General features: G+C 45.0%; 1 protein-coding gene across 3 annotated transcripts in view; it reads right to left on the bottom strand.

The window, feature by feature from the left end:
* Positions 1 to 749: 749 nt before the first annotated feature.
* The window catches only part of chd9 (chromodomain helicase DNA binding protein 9), a 202567-nt gene continuing 178923 nt past the window's right edge, over positions 750 to 24393 (bottom strand). For 2 of the 3 annotated variants that reach the window (XM_084337361.1, XM_084337362.1), the window contains exons 29-38: positions 22612 to 22817; positions 18432 to 19307; positions 17143 to 17306; positions 16398 to 16631; positions 13492 to 13669; positions 13090 to 13238; positions 4414 to 4644; positions 4129 to 4278; positions 2951 to 3055; positions 750 to 2212 (exon numbers count right to left, since the gene is read on the bottom strand). In XM_084337361.1, the coding sequence (XP_084193487.1) occupies positions 1247 to 2212; positions 2951 to 3055; positions 4129 to 4278; positions 4414 to 4644; positions 13090 to 13238; positions 13492 to 13669; positions 16398 to 16631; positions 17143 to 17306; positions 18432 to 19307; positions 22612 to 22817 (3259 nt within the window). In that variant the 3' untranslated portion in view covers positions 750 to 1246. The remainder of the gene's footprint in view (positions 2213 to 2950; positions 3056 to 4128; positions 4279 to 4413; positions 4645 to 13089; positions 13239 to 13491; positions 13670 to 16397; positions 16632 to 17142; positions 17307 to 18431; positions 19308 to 22611; positions 22818 to 24393) is intronic. The other variant, XM_084337363.1, reaches the window with a different exon arrangement.

The following is a 24393-nucleotide window of genomic DNA, read 5'->3' as shown; positions in this document are numbered from 1 at the left end:
TGTATTAGCACAGTGAACCCAATCCCTTTAACTCATTTGAGGTAAGATGCAGTCAAATACGCCAAGGGTGGAATTCTCTCCGCATGTGACAGGGATCCAGAAAACATCCTTTAAAAAAAGAAAACGCAGAGACCGCTGAATTGTTTTGTCTGACTCAGGACTTTCCAAGTCAACACAGGGCAGGTTTTTGGCACACAGTAAAAAGGTTGCTTTATGTCCTCACAGACATACAGATATGTACAGTATACATATATATATATATATATATATATATATATATATATATATATATATATATATATATACATATATATATATATACATATATATATATATACACATACTCGCATACATACACGCTGTAGTCAAAACATCAACTGACGTGCCAGTGGGCGTAATAAGCCTGCTATGGGTGGCTAAAGTGCACCTCCGGAGTAATTTGAAGTAATACTTGTGACGCTTTTGTGTGTCTGGTGGTGACTGTAGGAGTGTGTCGCAGCAGAGTCTGACAGTAGTGATAGGTACTGGAAGGCAGGCGAGGCTGCGTTGAGTTGTGCAGTGGGGTTGTTGAAAGATGGCCGAAGGATCTACAGCTTCAGTGACATTCATTAGCTGCCCCAGTTATTGCTGACTTTTCCAAAGTATGACCTGCAAAGCATAAGTGTCAAGGAACCTGTAAAATTGTATATTTACAAAATAAACTAAAATATTCGTAGAGTCCCCCCCCCCTCGCCCCTCCCAACCCCACACTCAAAATATATTAATAGTACTGCTCGACAGGAGCGTTTATGTAGTTTCACTTTTTTAATAAAATTAAATCCTGACATAATTACAATAATGCCATTTTTGATTTTCTTCTTTTTTTTCTGTTTGTTGCAATTGTACATCATCATGTAATACAAGTTCACAAAGAGTTCAGAAATCTACTAAAGTTTGACATGCAAAATGTCTCAAAACAAGATTGTACCTTGTGAACAAAAACACTGACATTTTATCTCAGTTCTTCTATGTCACAGTTCTTTTTTCCCCCCGGTTTATTTTCTTTTTTTCATTTTTTTGTTGTTTTTGTTTTAGTCTTTATTACATTTTTTGTTAATTTTTTTTCCTTTCTTTCGTATTTACATGTAAATAAATCACAATGTAAGTGCAGGGAAATCCATACATATGTGTTTATATATATGTATACATTATCTAAGTGATACATAAATATATTTATATTTATATATTCGTGTGTGTGGGGGGGGGGTCAGTCTTCGTCGCTGGAGTCCGAGTCATCAGATGACGAAGAGGAGCTCCCGGACTCCGACGAAGACGACTCGGCTTTGCCCGAGCCCTCCAGACCACTGTTCTCTTTCTGCTCCGCCGACTCCTCCTCTGCCTCGTCCTCCTCTTCCTCCTCCTCCTCCTCCTCCACTAAAGCCTCCTCTGCCTGTTGTGCGGGCCGCTTGGTTTCCCGGGGCGACGGCTGGGAGGCGGTGGCGTGTGGAGGAAGAGGAGGGGGGGCGGGGTGTGGCTGAGTGGCAGACACGGGGAGGTTAAGGCCTGGAGTGAGGAGCATCCCTGGGTAAAGCATACTGGAGAGTAACAAGGGGTTAAAGGACAACGGGTGGCTGGAGGCTGCTGCAGAGGCAGCTGAAGCACTTAGTGGGGTGGTGGTGGAGGAGGAGGAGGAAGCAGCGTTGGAGGTGGATGGGTCGCCACTCAGACCCTCTGTCCTTTCGCCTTTGGTGTCTGAGGTATGAGAGGGGGCTTTGGAGGCCGAGGGCTCTCCCATTCCACCGCTGCTGCCGGCCGCTCCCTTTCTCTTGTCCTCGGAGCCGTACTCCTGTGGGGGCTTCCCCAGCAGGCTGGTCATGCCGAGCAAGTTGGGCAGCCCGGCCATGCCAGAGAGCATCATGGGGAACATGGCGGCCAGGTTGGTAGCCGCCAAGTTTCCGGCGTCGGCGGGCAGGCCCATGAGGCCGGCGGTGAGTTGCAGGGACTGCAGGCTCTGAAGGTTCTGCTGGAACGCCTGCAGGCTCGGTAGGTCCATTCCAGAGAGCAAACCGTTGGCCAGCAGAGGGTTCAGGCCCAGGGTGGAAGCCGCCGGGTAGGCTGCTGCTGCCGCCGCCTTGGCCAGGGCACTCTTAGGTCTCCGACCACGCCGACTCACCTCCTCAGGAACAATGGGTCCCGTCAGGATCCGGTCAAACATGCTCTCTGGAAGGTAGCCCTGGGTTTAACACACAATAAACACATTGTTTTAATGTACTCTGGAAGGTAGCCCTGGGTTTAACACACAATAAACACATTGTTTTAATGTACTCTGGAAGGTAGCCCTGGGTTTAACACACAAATAACACATTGTGTTAATGTACTCTGGAAGGTAGCCCTGGGTTTAACACACAAGAAACACATTGTGTTAATGTACTCTGGAAGGTAGCCTTGGGTTTAACACACAAACACATTGTGTTAATGTACTCTGGAAGGTAGCCTTGGGTTTAACACACAAACACATTGTGTTAATGTACTCTGGAAGGTAGCCTTGGGTTTAACACACAAACACATTGTGTTAATGTACTCTGGAAGGTAGCCTTGGGTTTAACACACAATAAACACATTGTGTTAATGCACTCTGGAAGGTAGCCCTGGGTTTAACACACAATAAACACATTGTGTTAATGTACTCTGGAAGGTAGCCTTGGGTTTAACACACAAACACATTGCGTTAATGCACTCTGGAAGGTAGCCTTGGATTTAACACACAATAAACACATTGTGTTAATGCACTCTGGAAGGTAGCCCTGAGTTTAACACACAATAAACACATTGTGTTAATGCACTCTGGAAGGTAGCCCTGAGTTTAACACACCTGGGGTTAATGCACTGCTAGGCAAAAACAATCACATCAACAAATATCGTTTAGGCAAAATTGGTACTTTAGGAGTGGATGTGTTAATGGTCAACTCACCGACTGCTTAACCACATCGGCCCATTCAGGCGGGACCCCGTACTCCGGGTTTTCCTGGAGGAACCGACACAGGTCCTTCAGAGGAGGGGCGAAGGCTCCGCCAACCTACATTCAGGATGAGAACAACATTGAGCACACTGTAGACACACGTATGATACTCAGCCGGTCACATCGCTCCATGTGTCTTAGGGTGTGTTCACATCTGAAAGTCCAGGGATAGTCCGGACTTTCTAATTTGTTTACAAATTAGATCCGCACCAAATGTGAAAATGATACATTGTTTAATTTTGGTCTGCGTTCACACTACCCTGTTTGGTGCGGATCTAATTTGTAAACAAAGGACATGCTGTCGCATCTATTGGACTAGTCTATAGCACTCACAAACGTAATCAGTTGCCGGCAGCGTAATGAGAGAGATACTATTATGAGCACGGGCCGGCGCTAGTCGACTAGAGGAGAGGAGAGGAGAGGGAGAGGGAGAGGGAGAGAGAGAGAGAGGGAGAGAGAGAGAGAGAGAGAGAGAGAGAGAGAGAGAGAGAGAGAGAGAGAGACCTTTCCTTCCTGCGTAAGCTTTTTTTTTCTTTATCTGAGAGAATGTCCGCGAATGTCCTGGGGTCCGCGCGCGGCGCGAGTCTAGAGTAGAGAGAGAGAGAGGAAGAGAGAGACTGCGTCTAGAGAGGAGAGAGAGAGAGGGAGGAAGAGAGAGACTGTCCGCGTGCGGCGCCAGTCTAGAGAGGAGTAGGCTACTTTGCTTCCTGGATTAGGTACTATAGTTCGATTGAAACGAACCGAGTCCCAACTTTTCAAGAGGACCATGGTTCGGTTGTTTGGTCCTCATTATAGTTCGGTTTGCGTTCATACCTGTACAAACCAAACGGACTATCGATCTAAAGGGACCATGGTCCACTTAAAGGGACCATGGTCCACTTAAAGTGGACCAAACAGAGTAGGTGTGAACGCGCCCTTAGTGTACGTCAGATTGTCTCGTAGTTATTGTGTTATGTCTCAGAAGTTTGTCTCATATCGGATGGGGGAGGTATTGATCGTGTTCCGCCACTGAATTAGTATCACGTGACTCAGATTAGCTTATATTCGTTTATAGAGGCTAAAGGTTCTGCTCTTCAAGGTAGCACCTTTAGCCTCTATAAACACACTAGGCGTGGGTTTGGTCTCATCACCTTGCGAGCGTTCCTCCTGTTAATGATCTGGACCCTCTCCTCGCCCGTCAGGCTGTTGACGTCCATCTTGTTGGGGTTCCTGCAGCGGTGCCGCTTCTGCTTGGGACGGCCGTCCTGGAACTGGAACTGCATCTGCATCTTATTCACCCCCTGGAGGATGGACAGACACAACTCATTCACAAACATGTCCTGGCTTTTCCATCTGGAGAGGGAGGGAGGGTGAGTCAGAGGGTGAAGAGGAGGAGGAGGAGGAGGAGGAGGAAGGCAGGGAGGGAGGGGACTCACAGGGATGAAGGCCCCTGTGTCGGCTACAAAACCGGGGTGCTCCTTTAGCCACTGCTCCAGGTCCTTCTTCCTGGGGGCGTCATCTCCAGCCAGCCGCGTCCCGTCTTTCAGGTTGATGACAGGAACCCTGCTTTCTGTGTCCGTGGGGCCCTGACTCGGGCCCTGGGCGTAGCCCAGCACAGGGGCCACGGGCATGCCCAGCTGGCCAATACCACCCCATCCTGGGGGCACCTAGAGATGCATGGGGCATACACCGGTCAGGAATGATGCCATTCAGCAAGTGCTTGCTGTACTCGGCAAAATCACGTGGTCAATCAGACTGTAGTCTAGATTAGAATACTGGGTCTCTATGCTAGGGCTGGGCAATATCGATATTTGTATATTTATCGTATGTTGTTCTATTCATGTTATCGCATTGTGTTTAGACGCACAATTTTGACGTGTATTATTGTTGAAATTAATGCTAAAAAAGCAAACCGAAATGATTTCTGAAAGATTGTCATTTGAAATGTATCACACATCCCATTATCATGCAGTCCCATTTTTGTTATACGGTATATCAATGACCTCCCCAACGTCTCAGACAGGCTGTCGAAAATTTTATTTGCAGATGACAAGTGTATTCTATTCACATAAAGATCCTGATACCATCATTAGGGTCATAAATTAAATGAACTTAACAAACTATCAATTTGGTTTAAGAAGTATGATATTTAGAGTAGACTAGGTTCCAAAAATGTATGGAAATGAATGAGAACTTTTGTGGTGTAGACTGCAGTGAAATATACCTTTAAACCTTTCAGGTATGATCTCAATAGATATAAAACATTAGATGCAACATGTCATAATGAGTTGCCATTCTGGGATGGAACCATATGACAGCCATCTGACATGAATTGAAGTCAATGAGAAAAGTAGCATGTACATAAACATTTCATGACATGTTATAATGTTTGTGGTTACAATATTTGTAACAACCTAAGGTGTCTATAATAGTTGGACATATATAATAAGATATTATCTTACTGGAATACATTTTCTACAGATGAGCATGGAAGTACAACTTAAATGCATTTTCTTTCCACAAGAACCCTCTTTTCTTTATCTAATTACCGGTAGTTTTATAGGTGGTCCATATCTCACTTTCTTATGTAAACCTAATAGTAGAATATTTGGTTTGTCCCTAGTTATCATATTTGCTAATAGTGGCCACAATAATTATGTGCATTTAGAATGTTTGGAATGTTCCTCTCACTGTTTTAGATTAGCTGATGAAACAATACTGGTTGTTATGGAGTTTAGGAATAGTTTATCCAGGTAAGATGGCTGCATGTTTATCCTACTCCATCAACAGCAGTGACTCCTCGTTCTATCTCTATGTACTGTATGAGATTAGAATAGCGAGGACATAACATTCTAAAGATGGTGTCACAATGGTACTAGCCATTTAAAGCTACAGTATAGAGTGGTAGAATTCTAAGACAATACTAAATTCTGAGAAAACACTTAAACCAGAAAGAGGGAAAATCTCCTTTTCTGACAAATAACTACCGGTACATTTAGGGTGTGTTCACATCTGAAAGTCCGGACTTTCCGTGGATAGTCCGGACTTTCTGGTCGACCAAATGTGAAAATGATACATTGTTTGCTTTTGGTCTGCGTTCACACTACCCTGTTTGGTGCGGATCTAATTTGTAAACAAAGGACATGCTGTCGCATCTATTGGACTATAGCACTCACAAACGTAATCAGTTGCCGGCAGCGTAATGAGAGGGATACTATTATGAGCACGGCGCTAGTCGACGAGAGAGAGAGAGAGAGAGAGAGAGAGAGAGAGAGAGAGAGAGAGAGAGAGAGAGAGAGAGAGAGAGAGAGAGAGAGAGAGAGAGAGAGAGACCTTCCCTTCCTGCGTAAGCTGTCAACTACTAGACAGCTGCATAGAAGCAGCTCGAGATGCGTTGTTGTTACAGAGCTGGTCCACGCTGCTATTATGAAATTACCCAAAAAGTATGTAAGCTTTTTTTTTCTTTATCTGAGAGAATGTCCGCGAATGTCCTCCTCATGCAGGAGAAAGTTGGGGGGTGCGCGCGGCGCGAGTCTATAGAGAGAGAGGAAGAGAGAGACTGCGTCTAGAGAGGAGAGAGAGAGAGGGAGGAAGAGAGAGACTGTCCGCGTGCGGCGCCAGTCTAGAGAGGAGTACCCTACTTTGCTTCCTGGATTAGGTACTATAGTTCGATTGAAACGAACCGAGTCCCAACTTTTCAAGAGGACCATGGTTCGGTTGTTTGGTCCTCATTATAGTTTGGTTTGCGTTCACACCTGTACAAACCAAACGGACTATCGATCTAAAGGGACCATGGTCCACTTAAAGTGGACTAAACAGGTGTCCTGGGCCCAGTAGTTGAAAACTTTTAATCCCTATCTGATCGGATCAGATTTGGATTTTGGGTAGTTCAAAACCAAAAAACAGGATTAGGATCACTTTGATATCTGATCAGAATAGTAAATCAAATCCAAGCTTTAATCTGGATCAAATCTTCAAAACGGGTAGTTCAAACCGACAACACAGGATTGTGATCAGTTTGATCCCAAAAAAACTGGATTATCTTGATCCTACCTGATGGGTGGATTTCCAGTGGATTACCAGAGCAAAATGTACTATACAATTTATAAAAGAAAATATGTTTCAAAATGAATAAATAAGATGGCAAAGTTTGTTAACTGAAATAATACAAAATCTTTAGCCTTCAATCAATTTTATTTTAAATATTTTGGTCACGTTTGTGGTGGCCTATTTTGTTTTCAACCAAATGTTGATGACATAAATGTTTATGCTCTTAAAAGCAACAAAGATTGTCAATCACAAATGTAATTTACATTAACTCATTCAGTGCCATTCACGAGAAAAGTCGGGTTAACTCGCCATGCGTTGAGCGCCAATCACGAGAAAAGTCGGATTTTAATCGTTATTTCTTTTATTGACTATATCCATAAATGTTTCATCCATCCAGCCTGATGTTATCATTGGGAATGGGTCTGAGCTCGCAAAAGGCCAATACCGCCGCCTAACGCCTTCCGGCCGGTATTGCACATCATTGAAATCCCTCCCCCTTGGGCTGTACGCTGATCTAAGAAGGCCGGTCCAGGTTTTCCTTCTCGGGCATGCAGTATCGTTATAACACATGGACTGGGGAGACTCGGAGCAGCGTGGATTATGCGTTTTGGACATATAAGGTTGAATCAATAAACGCAATCAATATTTGGAATGGCGATCAGGAATTGGATTAATCTTTTTGCAGTACATCTATGTGAGGTAAGGACTCTATGTTACCAATCTTGGGTTAATCAGATGTTTCTTTCGTAACGATCACATGCGGTTGGCTGCGACCAAGGCACGGAGAAACGATTTTCAGCCCCGCTTCTGTATCGTACATGAGGACACATATAATACCGATACTCTAGCGTTATTTTTAGAACGATTCATAAATCAAGCGACAAATGGCACGATTTCTAAGGAAATACATTGAACGCGGTTTGCTCGAGTTTCTTGAGATTAGACAGAATCGCTCTGGAACTATATTCATATTCACCACGGTATAAAACGGAAATGTATATATGAAAAAAGTATCTGTTTTTTGCATGTTGACTGGAAGAAACTCACTGACAATCGACATGTTTATTAGATCCATAGCTATAATATTTCATATAGTTTTAGCACTCGCAAAACACGGCATTCTCCCCATTGCATTACAGCGATGGCGTTCTAACCAGAAGGTAAACAGCGCCCCCTTGGTGTCCATTGAGTTAAAGAAAACATATCTTCAAATCTTTTTTATAATAATAATAAATACAGCTGTGCCGGCTTCAGAAAACTGAAACCTCACTTAGAATTCAGCTCCTCAAAGCACGCCTGGATGATCCAGCTGCCTTTGAATTAATGTTTTTTTGTTGTTACCCTAGTGGGAGTATTTTTTTTTAAATTATAATTCCATTATGATTTTATGTCCTTTATGTATTTAAAAAATATAATTAGTAGGGATGCTCGATATTGGCTTTTTTACCGATACCGATATACCGATATTGTCCAACTCTTAATTTCCGATACCGATATCAACCGATATCAACCGATACCGATATATGCAGGGTTTCACCCCCCAAAAAACGGAATAATTTCAGGTAATTAACATTACATATCTCTTGTCGTGTAATTAACACAACATTATGCATACTTTGACAATAAATAAAATAATAATTTTTTCTTACTTGCTTGCCTGGGTAAATAAAGGTTAAATAAATGTAAAAAAAAAATAATAACATTTTTTTTTTTTTTTTGAAAACCGATACCGATATTTTCCGATACCACATTTTTATGCCAATATCGGTAGGCCGATAATATCGGACATCCCTAATAATTAGACATTATAGCTGTCTCTGCAATGTGGTCTCTTGTCTTCCTTGTATTATTTTTCATATCCACTAGATGGAGATCGGTAGGATTAAAGCACTGATATTCAGGATCTAGTAATCTTAAAAAGTCTGAATCTGGATCACAGTGATCCTATCCTGAATTGCTTTGAAATACTGGGACAAAATCTGGCCCAGTTGTCTCATCCTGGATCACAACAAATTGGATTTCAATATCTGATTGGATCAGATAGGGATTAAAAACTAAATGCCATGAATTCCTTAACTGGAGTTAACAAATTGGGACTATCTATTTTTCTGTTCAGGCCTAACACATTGCTACTGAAAAATGTCCTCCCAAATATCATCATTTGTTATAATTTTCTCCACAACCCTACTCTGTTATCCATTACAATGATTTAGCATCCATTTTACCATATGATAAATTATACAAAATAATATTAATAATAATAATTTCTTGGATTTGTATAGCGCCTTTCAGGAAACCCAAGGCGCTTAAAGGCCAACCTTCATGTTGTATTTTTGTTCAATAAACAATGTGGACTAGGCCAACGGTGACTTTCATGAAGAAGGGAAAAAAAAGTATTGAAATTGATCCAGTTTTAGCGTTTTATCAAACATTTTGTCTGCCCAACACAATCACCACGCCATGTGGATATTTTAATCAATGGTTCATAACGTGCGTGTGTAATCGAAATGATGTCGTCACAAGAGGTGCAGGGCACCAGGGGGCTCACCAGGGGGCGCTGAGAGTCACACACAGCTAGTGGCAGGCACTGAGAGCCTTGCTACTACTAGCCGAATGAAAATGTATCTATTTCACCTAACAACACTATTGCTCCGTGATCATAGCCATCCATCTCTAAAGCTAACCACTATTTGTAAAAGCCACAACCACGTTACCATATTTGTAATAATGTAAATCATTGTGTCGTTGTACATATTGTGTACACCGTTACAGGGGTGTACAGTGCGACATATATATTGCACGTGCTACAGCAACAGCTGTCTGTGCGATGGATGGATTTACTTCAGTAGCACTGGTGCGATAGGGATTCGGTTCATATAGATACTCTTATTTTGAAAATCCTGTAGCGGGTCTCATTTCTGCCCACGCGCAGCTCCAGCTAGGCTCCGAAAGCTAGCAACGTTCAGGTGCATATGATACTCTTATTTTGAAAAAACTCTTGTGACAACTCGACGAGTCGTATCCGCCCTATCCGTGCTTCTGCGTTATCTGCAAGCAGAGCAGCGCGTTGGTCGGTTGGTGCGCACTGCTGCGTTAACACAGCAGTGCGCCTACACGTCCCGAAATAAGTCCGTGGTGTTTTTTCTTTCTCGCAACGGGTCAAATGCATCTACATGCTTTGCACCGTCGCCATTCCTTTATGCGCACATCGCCCGAAATTAACGTTTATGTACCATTACAATCACTACAACGTTAACAAGCTAATCCTGATCAGAGGCGCAGAGCCAGCAGACACAGTGTGGAAAGGGAAATGGGGGGCACTCTCTCCCCTTCCCTGTGTGTGTGTGTGCGTGCGTGCGTTTGGAAAGACGATGAAGTCACTAGTCAGGACTCAGGACAGGAGTATATTATAGTAAACTGAGGATGGACAGATAATGATGATATTCAAATATAAACAAGTTTCGAGAGGAGTGGAAGTTTGAAGACAGACTAGACTACAATATGATGCGGGGGTGGTGAGTTGAAACAGTGTGTGTGAATGAATGAATGAAAACTTTATTTAACAGATTGCAGAATGGGTACAGTACGGCTCAATACACATAATTGTTAAGGGGATGCAGACCAGAGAAAGACGTTTGTCTTGTTTACATCAGGGTCCCCCATTGTGTGTGTGTGTGTCCCCCAACCGACCCCACTTCTATGTTTCAATAAATTATTTGCATTTAAAACTATTAACGCTGACTCATTCCTTCAGTCCACTCAAAATTATGCTAATATTCCTTATGTTGTTTATGATATTAATTGAAAATAGCATATGAGAGTATCATAGTAATAATAACACATGGCGATATACTAAATGACAGCCAAACATGGCACTGCAACTAAATAACACAAATACAATAGGCACATTTGTGACTGTTACAAATATAACACGTTTTATACTTGTGCTACAAGATTTTGGCCTGTGCTACAAAACTATCAACCTCTGTAGCACCAGTGCTATGTGCAAAAAAAGTTAACGTACAGCCCTGCGTTATAAGCTAACTTAGCTTAGCTTGGTAGCTATTGTGCTAACAACATATCCCGACGGTTGGTTCTCTCCTCTCTGTACACCCCCGTCCCCACGGGTACCCTGCCGGGGAGCCCATGGACGCGACAACGGCGGCAGCCGTAGGGTGCCCGAGCCCGCCGTAACGCTAGTGGTACACGATAGCTATGAGCTAACTAACGCTACGGCCGCCGCTGTTGTCGCGTCCACAAGCTCCCCGGCAGGACACCCGGGAGGACGGGGGCACACAAAGAGGAGAGAACCACCCCAAATCGAGCACTCATGCCGGCCACCATTGATCAACATGCAGCGACGTGTAGCTTGCATGATGCGTGTGTAGTGCGTTGCCACACAGGTCTGAGAAGAGGACCTGCACATGATTTTACTCGTTCCCCAAACTCCTCTACATGCCCCGATCTCAAATGGTTCACGACAGTAGACATAATGCTAACATTAGCCAGCGCCATATATCGAGTAGTACTATGACCCGGACGAGCATAAGGCATACGTTTCCTGAAGTGACGTCACGGCCGTGCTAGCGTCTGATAAGCTTTTAGATTCGGCTCATTAATATGCACCTGTAGTGATGTCGGCGTTTGATACGCTTTTTTGATTTGCGCATGCATGTTATTCGTGCGTGGACCTTTTTAACTCTTTCGGAGTGGCATTTCCGGTGTCAAATGGAAAAAAATTAATTATGAAATTATATACCAATGATGTAAACTACCCATAATTGATCAGTAGGGTTTAACCTGGATGTTGGGCTTTAACAGTTGGGGGGGCAGCTAAGGGGAAGGAGCGTCTAAGGGGAACAAGGTAACAACTAGGGATTCCCCGATCACGTTTTTTGCCACCGATACCGATCACCGATCGTCGTGAGCCATATCGGCCGATACCGATCCGATCGTTTTTGATTAAAAAAAATAAAAAAATATTTTATAATTTATTATTATATTTTTTTAATAAAATATATATATTATATAATTAGACTTGTACTTGTATTATCTGCGAGACATCGCCACCACGCAACAAGCTCCACTGTCTGTGTGTACTCTAGTAGCCTCCAGCTATGGCCAGGATTCTCCGGAGCTGCAGCTGGACCCTATACTCGAGTAGCCTGCAGGTACGGCCAGGATTCTCCGGAGCTGCAGCTGGACCTATTGATCACATTCAACAACATGCCCTCAGCTCGAATACGCATTGAATGAGTGTTATAAAACATTGATATCAGGAGCTATCTGTGGCTACTGCTGGCCGGCTATATAACGTTGATACAGCGCCTCAGTGAACTATTTAGTTCAGTGGGACATTTCGTTTTGAACAGCGAGCTGGCGTCAGCTAACGTGAGCTAGCGGAGGTATCATACACGTCTCTACTAGACTTGCTGGAGCGTTTGTTGATGTCAGGAGCTATCAGTAGCTGGCCGGCTAGATACCGTTCGGTTAGACAATGACTCATCATGTATTGGACTGGAAGTGAATGGTGGATGGTTGTTGAGGTAGATAACTGTGATTATGTTTATTTATTTAGACTAGACTAGACCCGTGTTTGCGTGCGGGAGGCGCTGGAGGGAGGAGCAGACGCCGCACCACTGTGTGGGAGTGTGTGCAGCTCCCGGTGTCTGAGACAGAACTCAGCGAGTGAGATCGGTTTTGACGATTGGCGAAAATAAAGCATTATCACCGATCACCGATCGCATATTTATACTGATTATCGGCCGATAACGATCAGTGGCCGATCGATCGGGGGAATCCCTAGTAACAACAAAGTAAAAAAAGACAAAAATAATAATAAAAAAAAAGAGGGAAATCAGTCAAGAGGTTGCGATTTGAGTTGGGATTTGAAAGAGTCCAGGGATGTAGCACTGCGGATGTTTGGACACAAGTTCACACAACACATTTGGCATAATATAACAACCACTGCGCTACAGGGTGGGGCTGGAGTAGGACAACAGAGGGCAGAGTCTGGGGAGAACAGGTGAAGTGAAGGGTGGTGTTGTGGTGGTGAAGCTTACACAATCTGGCACAGTGGGGACTCTGTTCCTGTTCATGAAGAGTAGGTCCATCCCCTCCACGTTCTTCCTCCTGCCTCTCCTCCTCTTCACTACTGGCTGACCGTCTGTCGCTCCGTTCAGCCTCATCTGACCGGCCAGGCCTGGGGGGACTGACACGTTTACCAGCCCATTAGCTCCAGATAACCGGGTCACAAACACATCCACTCAATCACACCTACAGCGACGTCACGCTGTTATAACAGCTCCCATTTACAAGTCGTTACCATGAAAGAGTTAGCTCTGCTCCCACCTAATGGCCACAGACGAGAAGCCTGATATTACCATTACTACTGCACACATGTACAGCCTTGTACCCATGGATGACTCATGATGGATACTCAGAACCACTCCCAGGGAGCTTACCTTGTGGGAAGCTGGTCTGGGGCTTGCTGATGTCGACCAGCCCCGTGTCGGAGGCGCTCTGCAGCTCATGTAGGCGGGCCAGGTACAGCTGCTGGGCCTGGGGGCCTTCCTCCAGCTCCAGGGGCCTCTTCAGAGGTAGGCCCTGCTTCTGGAAGGTCAGTTTCAGGCCACCCTCCTGCTGCACGCACACAAACAAACACACGCAAGTCACACCGGTGAGGCGACAACGGCTTTTACAGAATGGGCAGAGCTTACTGAAGCAAATTAAATTATACAGAACCCAAACGAATGGGATAGCACATCAAACTTTGGTTTTACAAAAATAATTTAATTTAATTCCACTCAATTCCGGTATCTTTTTACTGTTAGTGGTACTGGGTGGGAGTGACACATGGGTAGCGGGTGTCTAGTGGTATATTGAGGGAAGTTGGAGGAGAGGTGTAATTATTTGGGTGTACACAGACAGGGGCAGCAACTTTATGGCTGTAAAGCGGCGGTTAGTATTAGTGCACCTGAGATAGACAGCTCAACAGCCAGGTGCTCAACAGCCAGGTGCATTGTTGATTGTGGGTGACATTTGCTGCAGCAATGCAGACATTATTCGTGTCAAAGCAGGCGGTAAAGCAGGCCAAGTTAATAGCCGGGCTCTCAGGGCACTCCCACAGTCAAGAGCTCTGGTTCAATTGGATTATGCGTGCAGCCCCCTCCAATCCAGCATGGCTTGTACCCTCCCTTATTAGACTCTCATGAATGTGTAAGTTCTGCTAATGTAATCGCAGCCTAAGAGCCCATTTCAAATTGAGTGGGTCAGGAAATGGGAAGAGGAAGGCTGCTATTAAATTAATATGCAACATGTCAGGCAGCAAAACAACTCATCATGTACCGGAGAAACCTCAGGCGATGGTAGTAGTAGAAGTACCGGTAGTAGTAGTGGTAGCATCTGCACCAGTAGTAGAAGTAGTAGTAGTAGTAGTAGTAGTAGTAGTAGTAGTAGCAGCACCAGTAGTAGAAGTAGCAGCAGTAGTAGTAGTAGTAGTAGTAGTAGTAGTAGTAGTAGTAGTAGTAGTAGTAGTAGTAGCAGCAGCAGTAGTAGTAGTAGTAGTAGTAGTAGTAGCAGCAGCAGCAGTAGAAGTAGTAGTAGTAGTAGCAGCACCAGTAGTAGTAGCAGCAGTAGTAGTAGTAGTAGTAGTAGCAGCAGTAGAAGTAGTAGTAGTAGTAGCAGCAGCACCAGTAGTAGTAGCAGCAGTAGTAGTAGTAGTAGTAGTAGCAGCACCAGTAGTAGTAGCAGCAGTAGTAGTAGTAGTAGTAGTAGCAGCACCAGTAGTAGCAGCACCAGTAGTAGCAGCAGCAGCAGCAGTAGAAGTAGTAGTAGTAATAGTAGTATAGTAGCAGCAGCAGCAGCAGTATAAATAGTAGTAGTAGCAGTAGTAGTAGTAGCAGCACCAGTAGTAGAAGTAGCAGCAGTAGTAGTAGTAGCAGCACCAGTAGTAGAAGTAGCAGCAGTAGTAGTAGTAGTAGTAGTAGTAGTAGTAGCAGCAGCACCAGTAGTAGAAGTAGCAGCAGTAGTAGTAGTAGTAGTAGTAGTAGTAGTAGTAGTAGTAGCAGCACCAGTAGTAGCAGCAGTAGTAGTAGTAGTAGTAGTAGCAGCACCAGTAGTAGCAGCAGTAGTAGTAGTAGACGTAGTAGCAGCAGCAGTAGTATAGTAGCAGCAGCAGCACCAGTAGTAGTAGTAGCAGCAGCACCAGTAGTAGTAGTAGTAGTAGTAGTAGCAGTAGTATCAGCACCAGGAGTAGAAGTAGTAGTAGCAGCACCAGTATAAATAGTAGTAATAGTAGCAGCAGTAGTATCAGCACCAGGAGTAGAAGTAGTAGTAGCAGCAGCAGTAGAAATAGTAGTAGTAGTAGTAGTAGTAGTAGTAGTAGTAGTAGTAGTAGTAGCAGCACCAGTATAAATAGTAGTAATAGTAGCAGCAGTAGTATCAGCACCAGGAGTAGAAGTAGTAGTAGCAGCAGCAGTAGAAATAGTAGTAGTAGTAGTAGTAGTAGTAGTAGTAGTAGCAGCAGCAGCAGCAGCAGCAGCAGCAGCAGCAGCAGTAGTAGTAGTAGTAGTAGTAGTAGTAGTAGTAGTAGTAGTAGTAGTAGTAGCAGCAGCAGCAGCAGCAGCAGTAGTAGTAGTAGTAGTAGTAGTAGTAGTAGTAATAGTAGTAGCAGCAGCAGCAGCAGCAGTAGAAATAGTAGTAGTAGCAGCAGCAGCAGTAGTAGTAGTAGTAGTAGTAGTAGTAGTAATAGTAGTAGCAGCAGCAGCAGCAGCAGTAGAAATAGTAGTAGTAGCAGCAGCAGCAGCAGTAGTAGTAGTAGTAGTAGTAGCAGCAGCAGTAGCAGCAGCAGTAGTAGTAGTAGTAGTAGTAGTAGTAGCAGCAGTAGCAGCAGCAGTAGAAATAGTAGTAGTAGTAGTAGTAGTAGTAGTAGTAGTAGCAGCAGCAGCAGCAGCAGCAGTAGTAGTAGTAGTAGTAGTAGTAGTAGTAGTAGTAGCAGCAGCAGCAGTAGAAATAGTAGTAGTAGTAGTAGTAGTAGTAGTAGCAGCAGCAGCAGCAGCAGCAGTAGTAGTAGTAGTAGTAGCAGCAGTAGTAGTAGTAGTAGTAGTAGTAGTAGCAGCAGCAGCAGCAGTAGTAGTAGTAGTAGTAGTAGTAGTAGTAGTAGTAGTAGTAGTAGTAGCAGCAGCAGCAGCAGCAGCAGCAGTAGTAGTAGTAGCAGTAGTAGTAGTAGTAACAGCAGTAGTAGTAGTAGTAGTGGTACTAGTAGTAGCAGCAGTAGCAGTATCAGCAGTAGTAGAAGTTGTGGCGAAGGAAGGGGGGGAGGGGGTCCTACAGTTCAGGAGGGTAGGGGGGTGGAAAAAAATCAACATACTTCATTGAGTTTGACTGAGAACTCCTTGCTTTCTGCAACATGCTTCTTCACCTTTGACCCCTGCGGCGAGGCAGAGGGGTCCTCGCACAGGCTGCTGTTGGCGCTGTCCAGGAGCTTGGTGGTGTAGAAGGACGCCACCGTACCACCGGGCTCGTAGGCCCGCCGCGTCCCGGGCCACTTTCCCTTCAGCACGGCTTGGCAGATGCTGTCCAGACGGTTGATCATCACGCGGTCCTGTGTGGGGAGATGGCACATGAAACAAGTCAGGAGGGAAGGAGGAGAAGGAGGGCTCATGTACTCAGGTTATTTATTGAAATGGCAAGCAGCAGGAAGCCAGGGCTGGAGCACTAAACACGGCCTTTGTTTGTTTGTTCCTTGTTGACTTACAGTACGACACCACTTTCCCCCACAGACGACACAGTGGACAGATCCACGCCATTGTTCTTTACAGTGTAACTGAACAGTATAGACTTACCACCATTTGTTTGGGCTTCATTGACAAATGATCGGAATGTATATTATGAATCCATCTTTCTCAATAAGAAGGCAGAAAATCAAGTTGTTTTGCTTTAATGTTACAAATGTCTCTTGGTTTTAGTATTATGTAAATTCTCCAGCACCGATTACCATTTACCAGTATTGCTGTATTCCTCGAACAAAACAAGACATTAGTGCTGAGCTGTGCTGAGGAGAGCTAGCCAAGACCACAATACTCCAATGAGGGGGGGGCGGTTATATCTCTTACCTTTGGCCAGTAGGAAGCAGCCAGCATGTACCCTCCCTGGAAGGGGTGCGAGGGGTTGTTGATGCCATTTTCGGCCACGTGGCTGTCCTGGGTCTCATCCTGTGTGGTGCTGAGGGACGCCACACTGTCCTCGTCAAAGCCCTTTACAGTGGCCTCCGCTACCTCTGTAGGCACATGGAGACACACAACGTTCAGGACAGGGCACTCGTTCTGGATCCTCCTTTATTATTCAATGGAATCATATTGTGATGAAATTATTGTATGTATGAGTTTCCCATACATAAGATTTATTCATCAGACAGACCCACCACAAATAGATTGTGATCCTCTAACACAGCGGTTCCCAAACTTTTTTGCCCGTGCACCCCCTATCACCTCCCGACCTAGATGACGCACCCTCCAATGGGTTTCTGTTAGAAAATATTGTTGTTGGTCTCCGTGCACAGATTACATTTTTTATTTGATCTCTTCCCACGGCGACTATGGATAGGGAATTTCTTTATTATATTATAAAAAATGTTCATGACAACATGGATGCATGTACTCTGCCAGCATGTTTAATATCCATAATACTAAAGGTTTGACTAAGATTTGTATGAAATTTTATTGTAATTTTCTTTTATTTTTATTTTTTATTTACCACCATTAGCCTTTTCATGTCACGCACCACCCAGAGGGCGCTCGTGCACCACAAGGGGTGCGCGCACCACAGTTTGGGAACCACTGCTCTAACACATGAACTGCGCAGTGTTGGTATTGACACAGTTCTCCCTAGTTATTCAGTCATGACTGTAATGTGATTGTAATTAAATGTAATTATTGTATGATCATGTACGTCACTATTTACTATGAGCTCATTTGAACTAATATGGGCTAGATGCAATACATCTGTATCTCATTAATGTAACTTTTTACAATGTTTTCTTTTGTATTGTCCCCGACAAATAAAGTACACTAACTAACTAAAGTACAAATAAAATGTGTCATCATCATCATACTCTCCCCAGCCGCCTACCACCACAAATAACATAAGAGCCTCTGGTAGACACTGCATTGTGGTACCATGGTACACAATTAGTTTGTCAAAATTAATACTATAATTAAACATACTATCATATTAACATAAAAAAATTATCTGAAATATTCATTTAAATGGTTTGATACCACACTTTGTAAGTATAAATCCGTATAATGCTAGTGATATGTCATAAAACTTTCTTCCATAGTTTAGTCTAGAGGTGGAAAGATGTGATGACACAGCAACAGGTAGAGAGGTGAGCTCCACTTACCCTTCTTCTTTCCATCCTCTCCTTCGCTTTCAGTGTCTGAAGATGACGACGATGATGACGATGATGAAGAGGAACCGGAGGAGCAGGACGAAGATGAGGAGGAGGAGTTAGACCCAGAGCGAGAGGTGGAAGATGACGATGACGACGATGATGACGAAGAGGAGTGTGACGAGGAGCTGGAGGAGGAACGTATCGAGTTGGACTCGGAGCCTCGCCTGCCCTCCCTGCGGCCCCTCTTGGCCTTCTTGGGTTTCCTCTCCGAGGAGCTGGGCGTGAGGGGCTTGGTCCGCGCCGCCACCATCCGTGTCTCATTCTCACCCTTCACCACCACCGGCTTCTCCTCTACGCCTGTAGGCGTGGCGGGAGCGGGAGGAAGGCTCCAGTTCTCCGCCTGCCTCTCCCCGCTCTCCTCCCCCTCCGAGGCCGGCTCCTCCTTGGGCACTACCCCCGACGGCTCTGTTTCCTTCGGGGCTGGGGTGGGAGGCAGCGGGGAGCTGGCCAGCGCCATGCTGCTCGCCTGGAGCTGGGGGTGGAGCAGCGGCGTGGGCGTGCAGGCTTGTTGCTGGGCAGCCTTGTTCTGGCTGTAGTTGCGCTGGGCAGCCATGAAGCTGAGCTCAGGGTCACGGAGGATGTGGTAGTCCGTGCGGCTCACGCCATGCTTGGCCGCACCGACGAGCAGGTCGCGGTCATGGGCGCCCGCCTCCCACCAGACGGGCAGGTCAGAGCCCATCTGGCACAGGGACAGGCGCTCGTAGAGCAGGGGGTTGCGGAGGACCTGCTCCCTGACCTGACGGAGCAGCTCCACCCGGTAGAGAGTGCGAGATGCTCTCTCCTCTGTGATGGGCTGGATAGACAGGGACGGGTCCACCGCAGAGTCTGCAACCACACCAGAGGAACACAGAGGAGTGAGGCGAGCAAGACAGCAGTCTGAAACCACACCAGAGGAACACAGAGGAGTGAGGCGAGCAGGACAGCAGTCTGAAACCACACCAGAGGAACACAGGGGAGTGAGGCGAGCAGGACAGCAGTCTGCAACCACACCTGACCAGAGGAACACAGAAGAGTGATGCGAGCAGGACAGCAGTCTGCAACCACACCAGAGGAACACAGAAGAGTGATGCGAGCAGGACAGCAGTCTGCAACCACACCTGACCAGAGGAACACAGAAGAGTGATGCGAGCAGGACAGCAGTCTGCAACCACACCAGAGGAACACAAAAGAGTGAGGCGAGCAGGACAGCAGTCTGCAACCACACCAGAGGAACACAGAAGAGTGATGCGAGCAGGACAGCAGTCTGCAACCACACCAGAGGAACACAAAAGAGTGAGGCGAGCAGGACAGCAGTCTGAAACCACACTCTAGAAGAAGACAAAAGAGTGAGGCGAGCAGGACAGCAGTCTGCAACCACACCAGAGGAACACAAAAGAGTGAGGCGAGCAGGACAGCAGTCTGAAACCACACCACACCAAGAAGACAAGAAAGTGAGGTGAGCAGGACAACAGTGTTTGGATAATGTTATTTCACTAATGTAATATTACCGTACATACATATTACCTTTTTAAAAAGACAGCATGGCATTAATCCATTAAATAATGAATTCAGAATTAATTCAAATGAATTAAAAAATGCTCTTACTAAAATAAAATATGAATGAAACTTTAAAATATTAAGCAGAGTGATATAACTGACACTTTTCCTAATTTGTGTTTGATGACACCAACAAAGAAGATTTCTAAAATTATCTTTATTAGCTTTTTCCTGGTCGTGCAGGGCCGACAGCTTTTTCTTGGCCACGCAGGACCGACAGAGGAGAGAGGGAGAAACGGGAGGAGAAGAGGGGAAGACATGCGGCATATGGTCACCGGGTGTGGGAAACGAACCCGGGGCAACCGCTTCACGACTCAGAGCGCTATGTGGTGTGCTACTGAAGCGCCCCTCCAACAAAGAAGATTAATATGTTCCGTCAATGGCTCTGCTTTTGAAAAATGTGTGTATACCCTGGTAGAAATATGACGTTGCGTAACTTGAAAAAGCCACAGTTTTAAAAAGTAACAACTCTTTAACTCATTCCACGCCGGACCCGATGATAGTCGGGTTAACTCGCCGAACATTCGGCGCCAGACCCGAGTATAGTCGGGTTTTGGTCGTTATTTCTTTTATTTGCTATTTCAAGTTCAAGTTCAAGTTTCTTTATTAGTTGTCATACAGAATACAGAATACTTTGCATGAAATGTTTCTTTCTGTGTTGCTCCTGAGAGTGTGCTAGATAATAACAAGATAGTATAAAATAAGTATAATAAGTATAAAATAGAAAGTCAAGAAGTCAAGTACGTAAACAACTAAATTGTTCAGTGTATCTATATATACAGCATGTACAGCTGGTACAAAAATGGTGAGGTATAGCTTAGCTTGTGGTGCCACCTTGTAGTGGTGAGGTGCAATAAGGAGGTGCAATAAGGAATGAGAATGATGTGCAATTTCCTTACCAATAATATAAATATAAATATAAAGTGCAAAGTGTGTCTAAAGTGGTAAAGTGGGTGCTACAGTGTGTTGTTTATTTAAGTGAGTGTATGTATTTCCATTGATTATCTATCCAGGGAGCCTGATGTTATCATTGGGAATGGGTCTGAGATCGCAAACGTCCAATACCGCCGCCTGCCGCCTTGCGGCCGGTATTGCACATCCTTTGAAACTCTCTGGCTTGGACTGTGCGTCGATCTAAAGTGTCCGGGCGGGGTTTTCCTTGTCGGGCAGGACAAGCGTTTCTAACGCATGGATTGAGGAGAATCAAGCATTCCCGGTTCATGTTCTTTGGTGGATTATGTTGGCAACACGATCGACATCAATACTTGGAATGGCGATCAGATAATTGGAATATTCTTTTTGGAGTACATCCTAGTCAAGGTAAGGGCTATATGGTATCAATCTTGCGTTGATCCAAGAATCCATTCACTGCGATCCAAGCGCATGTGTGTGTAACGTATTCCGTTGGTGATGATCAAAGCATAGAAAAACGACCCCCCCCCACCACCCTTTCATGCATTCATGATGAAACATAATACCGATAATATAGCATTGATTTAGAAATAGTAGCGTATACAGGCGAGAAACTGCATGGTTTTGAGTGAAATGCACGTATTGCTGCATAGCGTCGTTTTCTGGGATTAGCCAGGATTAGTCAAAAACTATACTCATATTCACCACGGTATAAAATGGGAATGTATGGATGAAAAAATTATTTCTTTTTCACAAATTGAATGATAGATACTCAATGTCAAATGGGCAATAGTATTATATCCATAGCTATGATATATAATATAGTTTGAGCCCTGCAAACACTGCCACATATTCGTATACTTTAAAGCGCTGGCCTTTCAACAGTAACAGTAAACAGCGCCATCTGGCGCTGAATGAGTTAAGCGACAGAAGTAATGTTATTACACATGGTAGCTGTAATAATGAGAGGTCACGCCCGATACAGTGTGACACATGTAAATCAGGCCGTACCGCCGGTCCAATCCATAGACTCGCTGCACTGTTTACTGTTCCACCAATGATTAAACTGTATCGTCCTGCTTACATGTGAATACTGATGAGCAGGCAGGCTTTATCACGAGTTCCCTCTCCAGATTAGAACTGTTCACAGCTGTGACTGAAGCCACCGGTATGTTCCATCAACTTTAGCTGAGTCTATGTGAGAGTCGAGGCTTGACATGAGGCAGGACATAGTAAGTACTTAGTACTTCATGTGTGCCTTTGTATGTCACTAAATTGTGTAGGGTTGGGAATCACCAGAGAACTAATACGGACTCTTATATAGCGCTTTTATCCAAAGTGTTTTACAACTTATGCCTCACATTCACCCATTCACTCACCGACGGCGGAGGCAACCATGCAAGGTGCTGAACTGCTCATTGGGAGCAGTTAGGGGTTAAGTGTCTTGCTCAAGGACACTTTGACATGCTGCCGGGAGGAGCTGGAAACGAACCGGGAACCAAACGACCGCTCTACCTCCCGAGCCACTGCTCACCCCATTGAATTATCATTAAATTATATTATTGAATAACTGAATTTTGAGCATCAATGCAGAATCACAAAAGATAAAATCATGATTATTATGCCATTAATCCATTCTCCCACCACTTCTAAACGGTGTGTGTGTGTTTTCCTCTCTGACCTCCGTCTTTGGGTGGGAGTCGACAGACCCGTCGACACATGGCGGTGAAAGCCCAGAGGTACTTCTGCAGGCTCTCGTCTGTCTTCTTGTGGAGACGAGCCATGGCCCGGAACTTAGTCCAGTCGAAGCGGCCCAGGTCTGGGTCAAACACCACGCCAAATGTGGAGACCACGCGGTAGAAATCAGCCTCCTCTCTCCTAGTCCATCTGTAGAGGATGTGTGTGTGTGTGAGAGAGAGAGAGAGAGAGAGAGAGAGAGAGAGAGAGAGAGAGAGAGAGAGAGAGAGAGAGAGGAAATATGTAAGGGATAATGGATAGCTACGAGGTCATTGTCGCAAAATAATTGACCGACACGGAGTTTAAAATACCGAGCCGCCTCGGCGAGGTGTTTTAAACGTCAGTGAAGGTCAATTATTTTGCGATGATGACCGAGTATAGCTATACATTATCCCGCTTATTACATGGCTAACTTACTAACAATATACCTAATTCATTTGACAAATCGCAGTTGTTCTGTGGCTCTGTCAGCCCAAATAAAGTGATTATTATTATCGCGGGCAGCCCGGCAGGTGTGTCTGATTGGCTGCACTGAAACAGTGTGTGTCAGTGGGGCTTGATTACTCCAGCTGCGAAAAACAATAATCACCGGTGGTTATCGAAAAATAATTCACCCCTGTCGGGGGCTATTGACCAATCACAAGCAAGCATTTCGGCGAATGTGAAAACGCCATGTAATAATGATAGTTAGCCCAGTGTTGTAGTACTCGAGTCTCGGACTCGAGTTCGACTTGAGCACTGATGACTCTGACTTGGACTCTAGCATTGACTGCATTCGGACTCGGAAGGTGCAGACGAGGACTCTGACTTGTTATTTGATAAATACAGTTATTTTTTGTAATATGCCCTAATCATTTGGCATAAGATATTGATGGCTAGTGCATTTGTTTGGCTTTTGTGTCACAAAGTAAATAAACTCCCTTTGAAATGGTGACCGCTTTATGTTTAATGTAGACCTTTTTTTATTTGTATGTCAGCTCTTTGACTGCCAGAGTGGAGTGGACTCAACCTTGGCCTCGGACTAGGGTAATGGGGACTCGACTGTGGCTCTTCTTTGCTGACTCGACTTGGACTCGAACACTCGGGACTCGACTCGGACTCGAGATTTAGGGCGCGTTCACACCTACCCTGTTTGGTCCACTTTAAGTGGACCATGGTCCCTTTAAGTGGACCATGGTCCCTTTAGATCGATAGTCCGTTTGGTTTGTACAGGTATGAACGCAAACCGAACTATAATGAGGACCAAACAACCGAACCATGGTCCTCTTGAAAAGTTGGGACTCGGTTCGTTTCAAAGTGGACCATGGTTCGTTTGCTGTTGGTGTGAACGCAAAACGAACTTTATATAGTATCTAATCTAGAGGAAATGACTGAAATGAGTGACAGGTGCCTAGTGGCGGCGGTCGCGCGACCCAACTTGACAGCGCCAAGTGACAGCTTGCGCGCGACCCAACTCAAATGGATGACAGGCGCGCGGACAGTCTCTCTCGTCCTCTCTCTCTCTCTCTAGACTGGCGCCGCGCGCGGACAGTCTCTCTCGTCCTCTCTCTCTCTCTCTCTCTCTCTCTCACTCTGCCTCTCTCTCTCTCTCTCTTCCTCTCTCTGTCTCTCTAGACTGGCGCCGCGCGCGGACAGTCTCTCTCGTCCTCTCTCTCTCTCGCTCTCTCTCGCTCTCTCTCTCTCTCTATATATCTCTACTCTCTAGTCGACTTGCGCCACGCTCGTA

This window comes from Notolepis coatsorum (genome assembly GCF_963971535.1).
Source record: "Notolepis coatsorum genome assembly, chromosome: 20".
NCBI classification, from domain to species: Eukaryota; Metazoa; Chordata; class Actinopteri; order Aulopiformes; family Paralepididae; genus Notolepis; species Notolepis coatsorum.
This window is presented reverse-complemented; position numbering and strand designations above follow the sequence as displayed.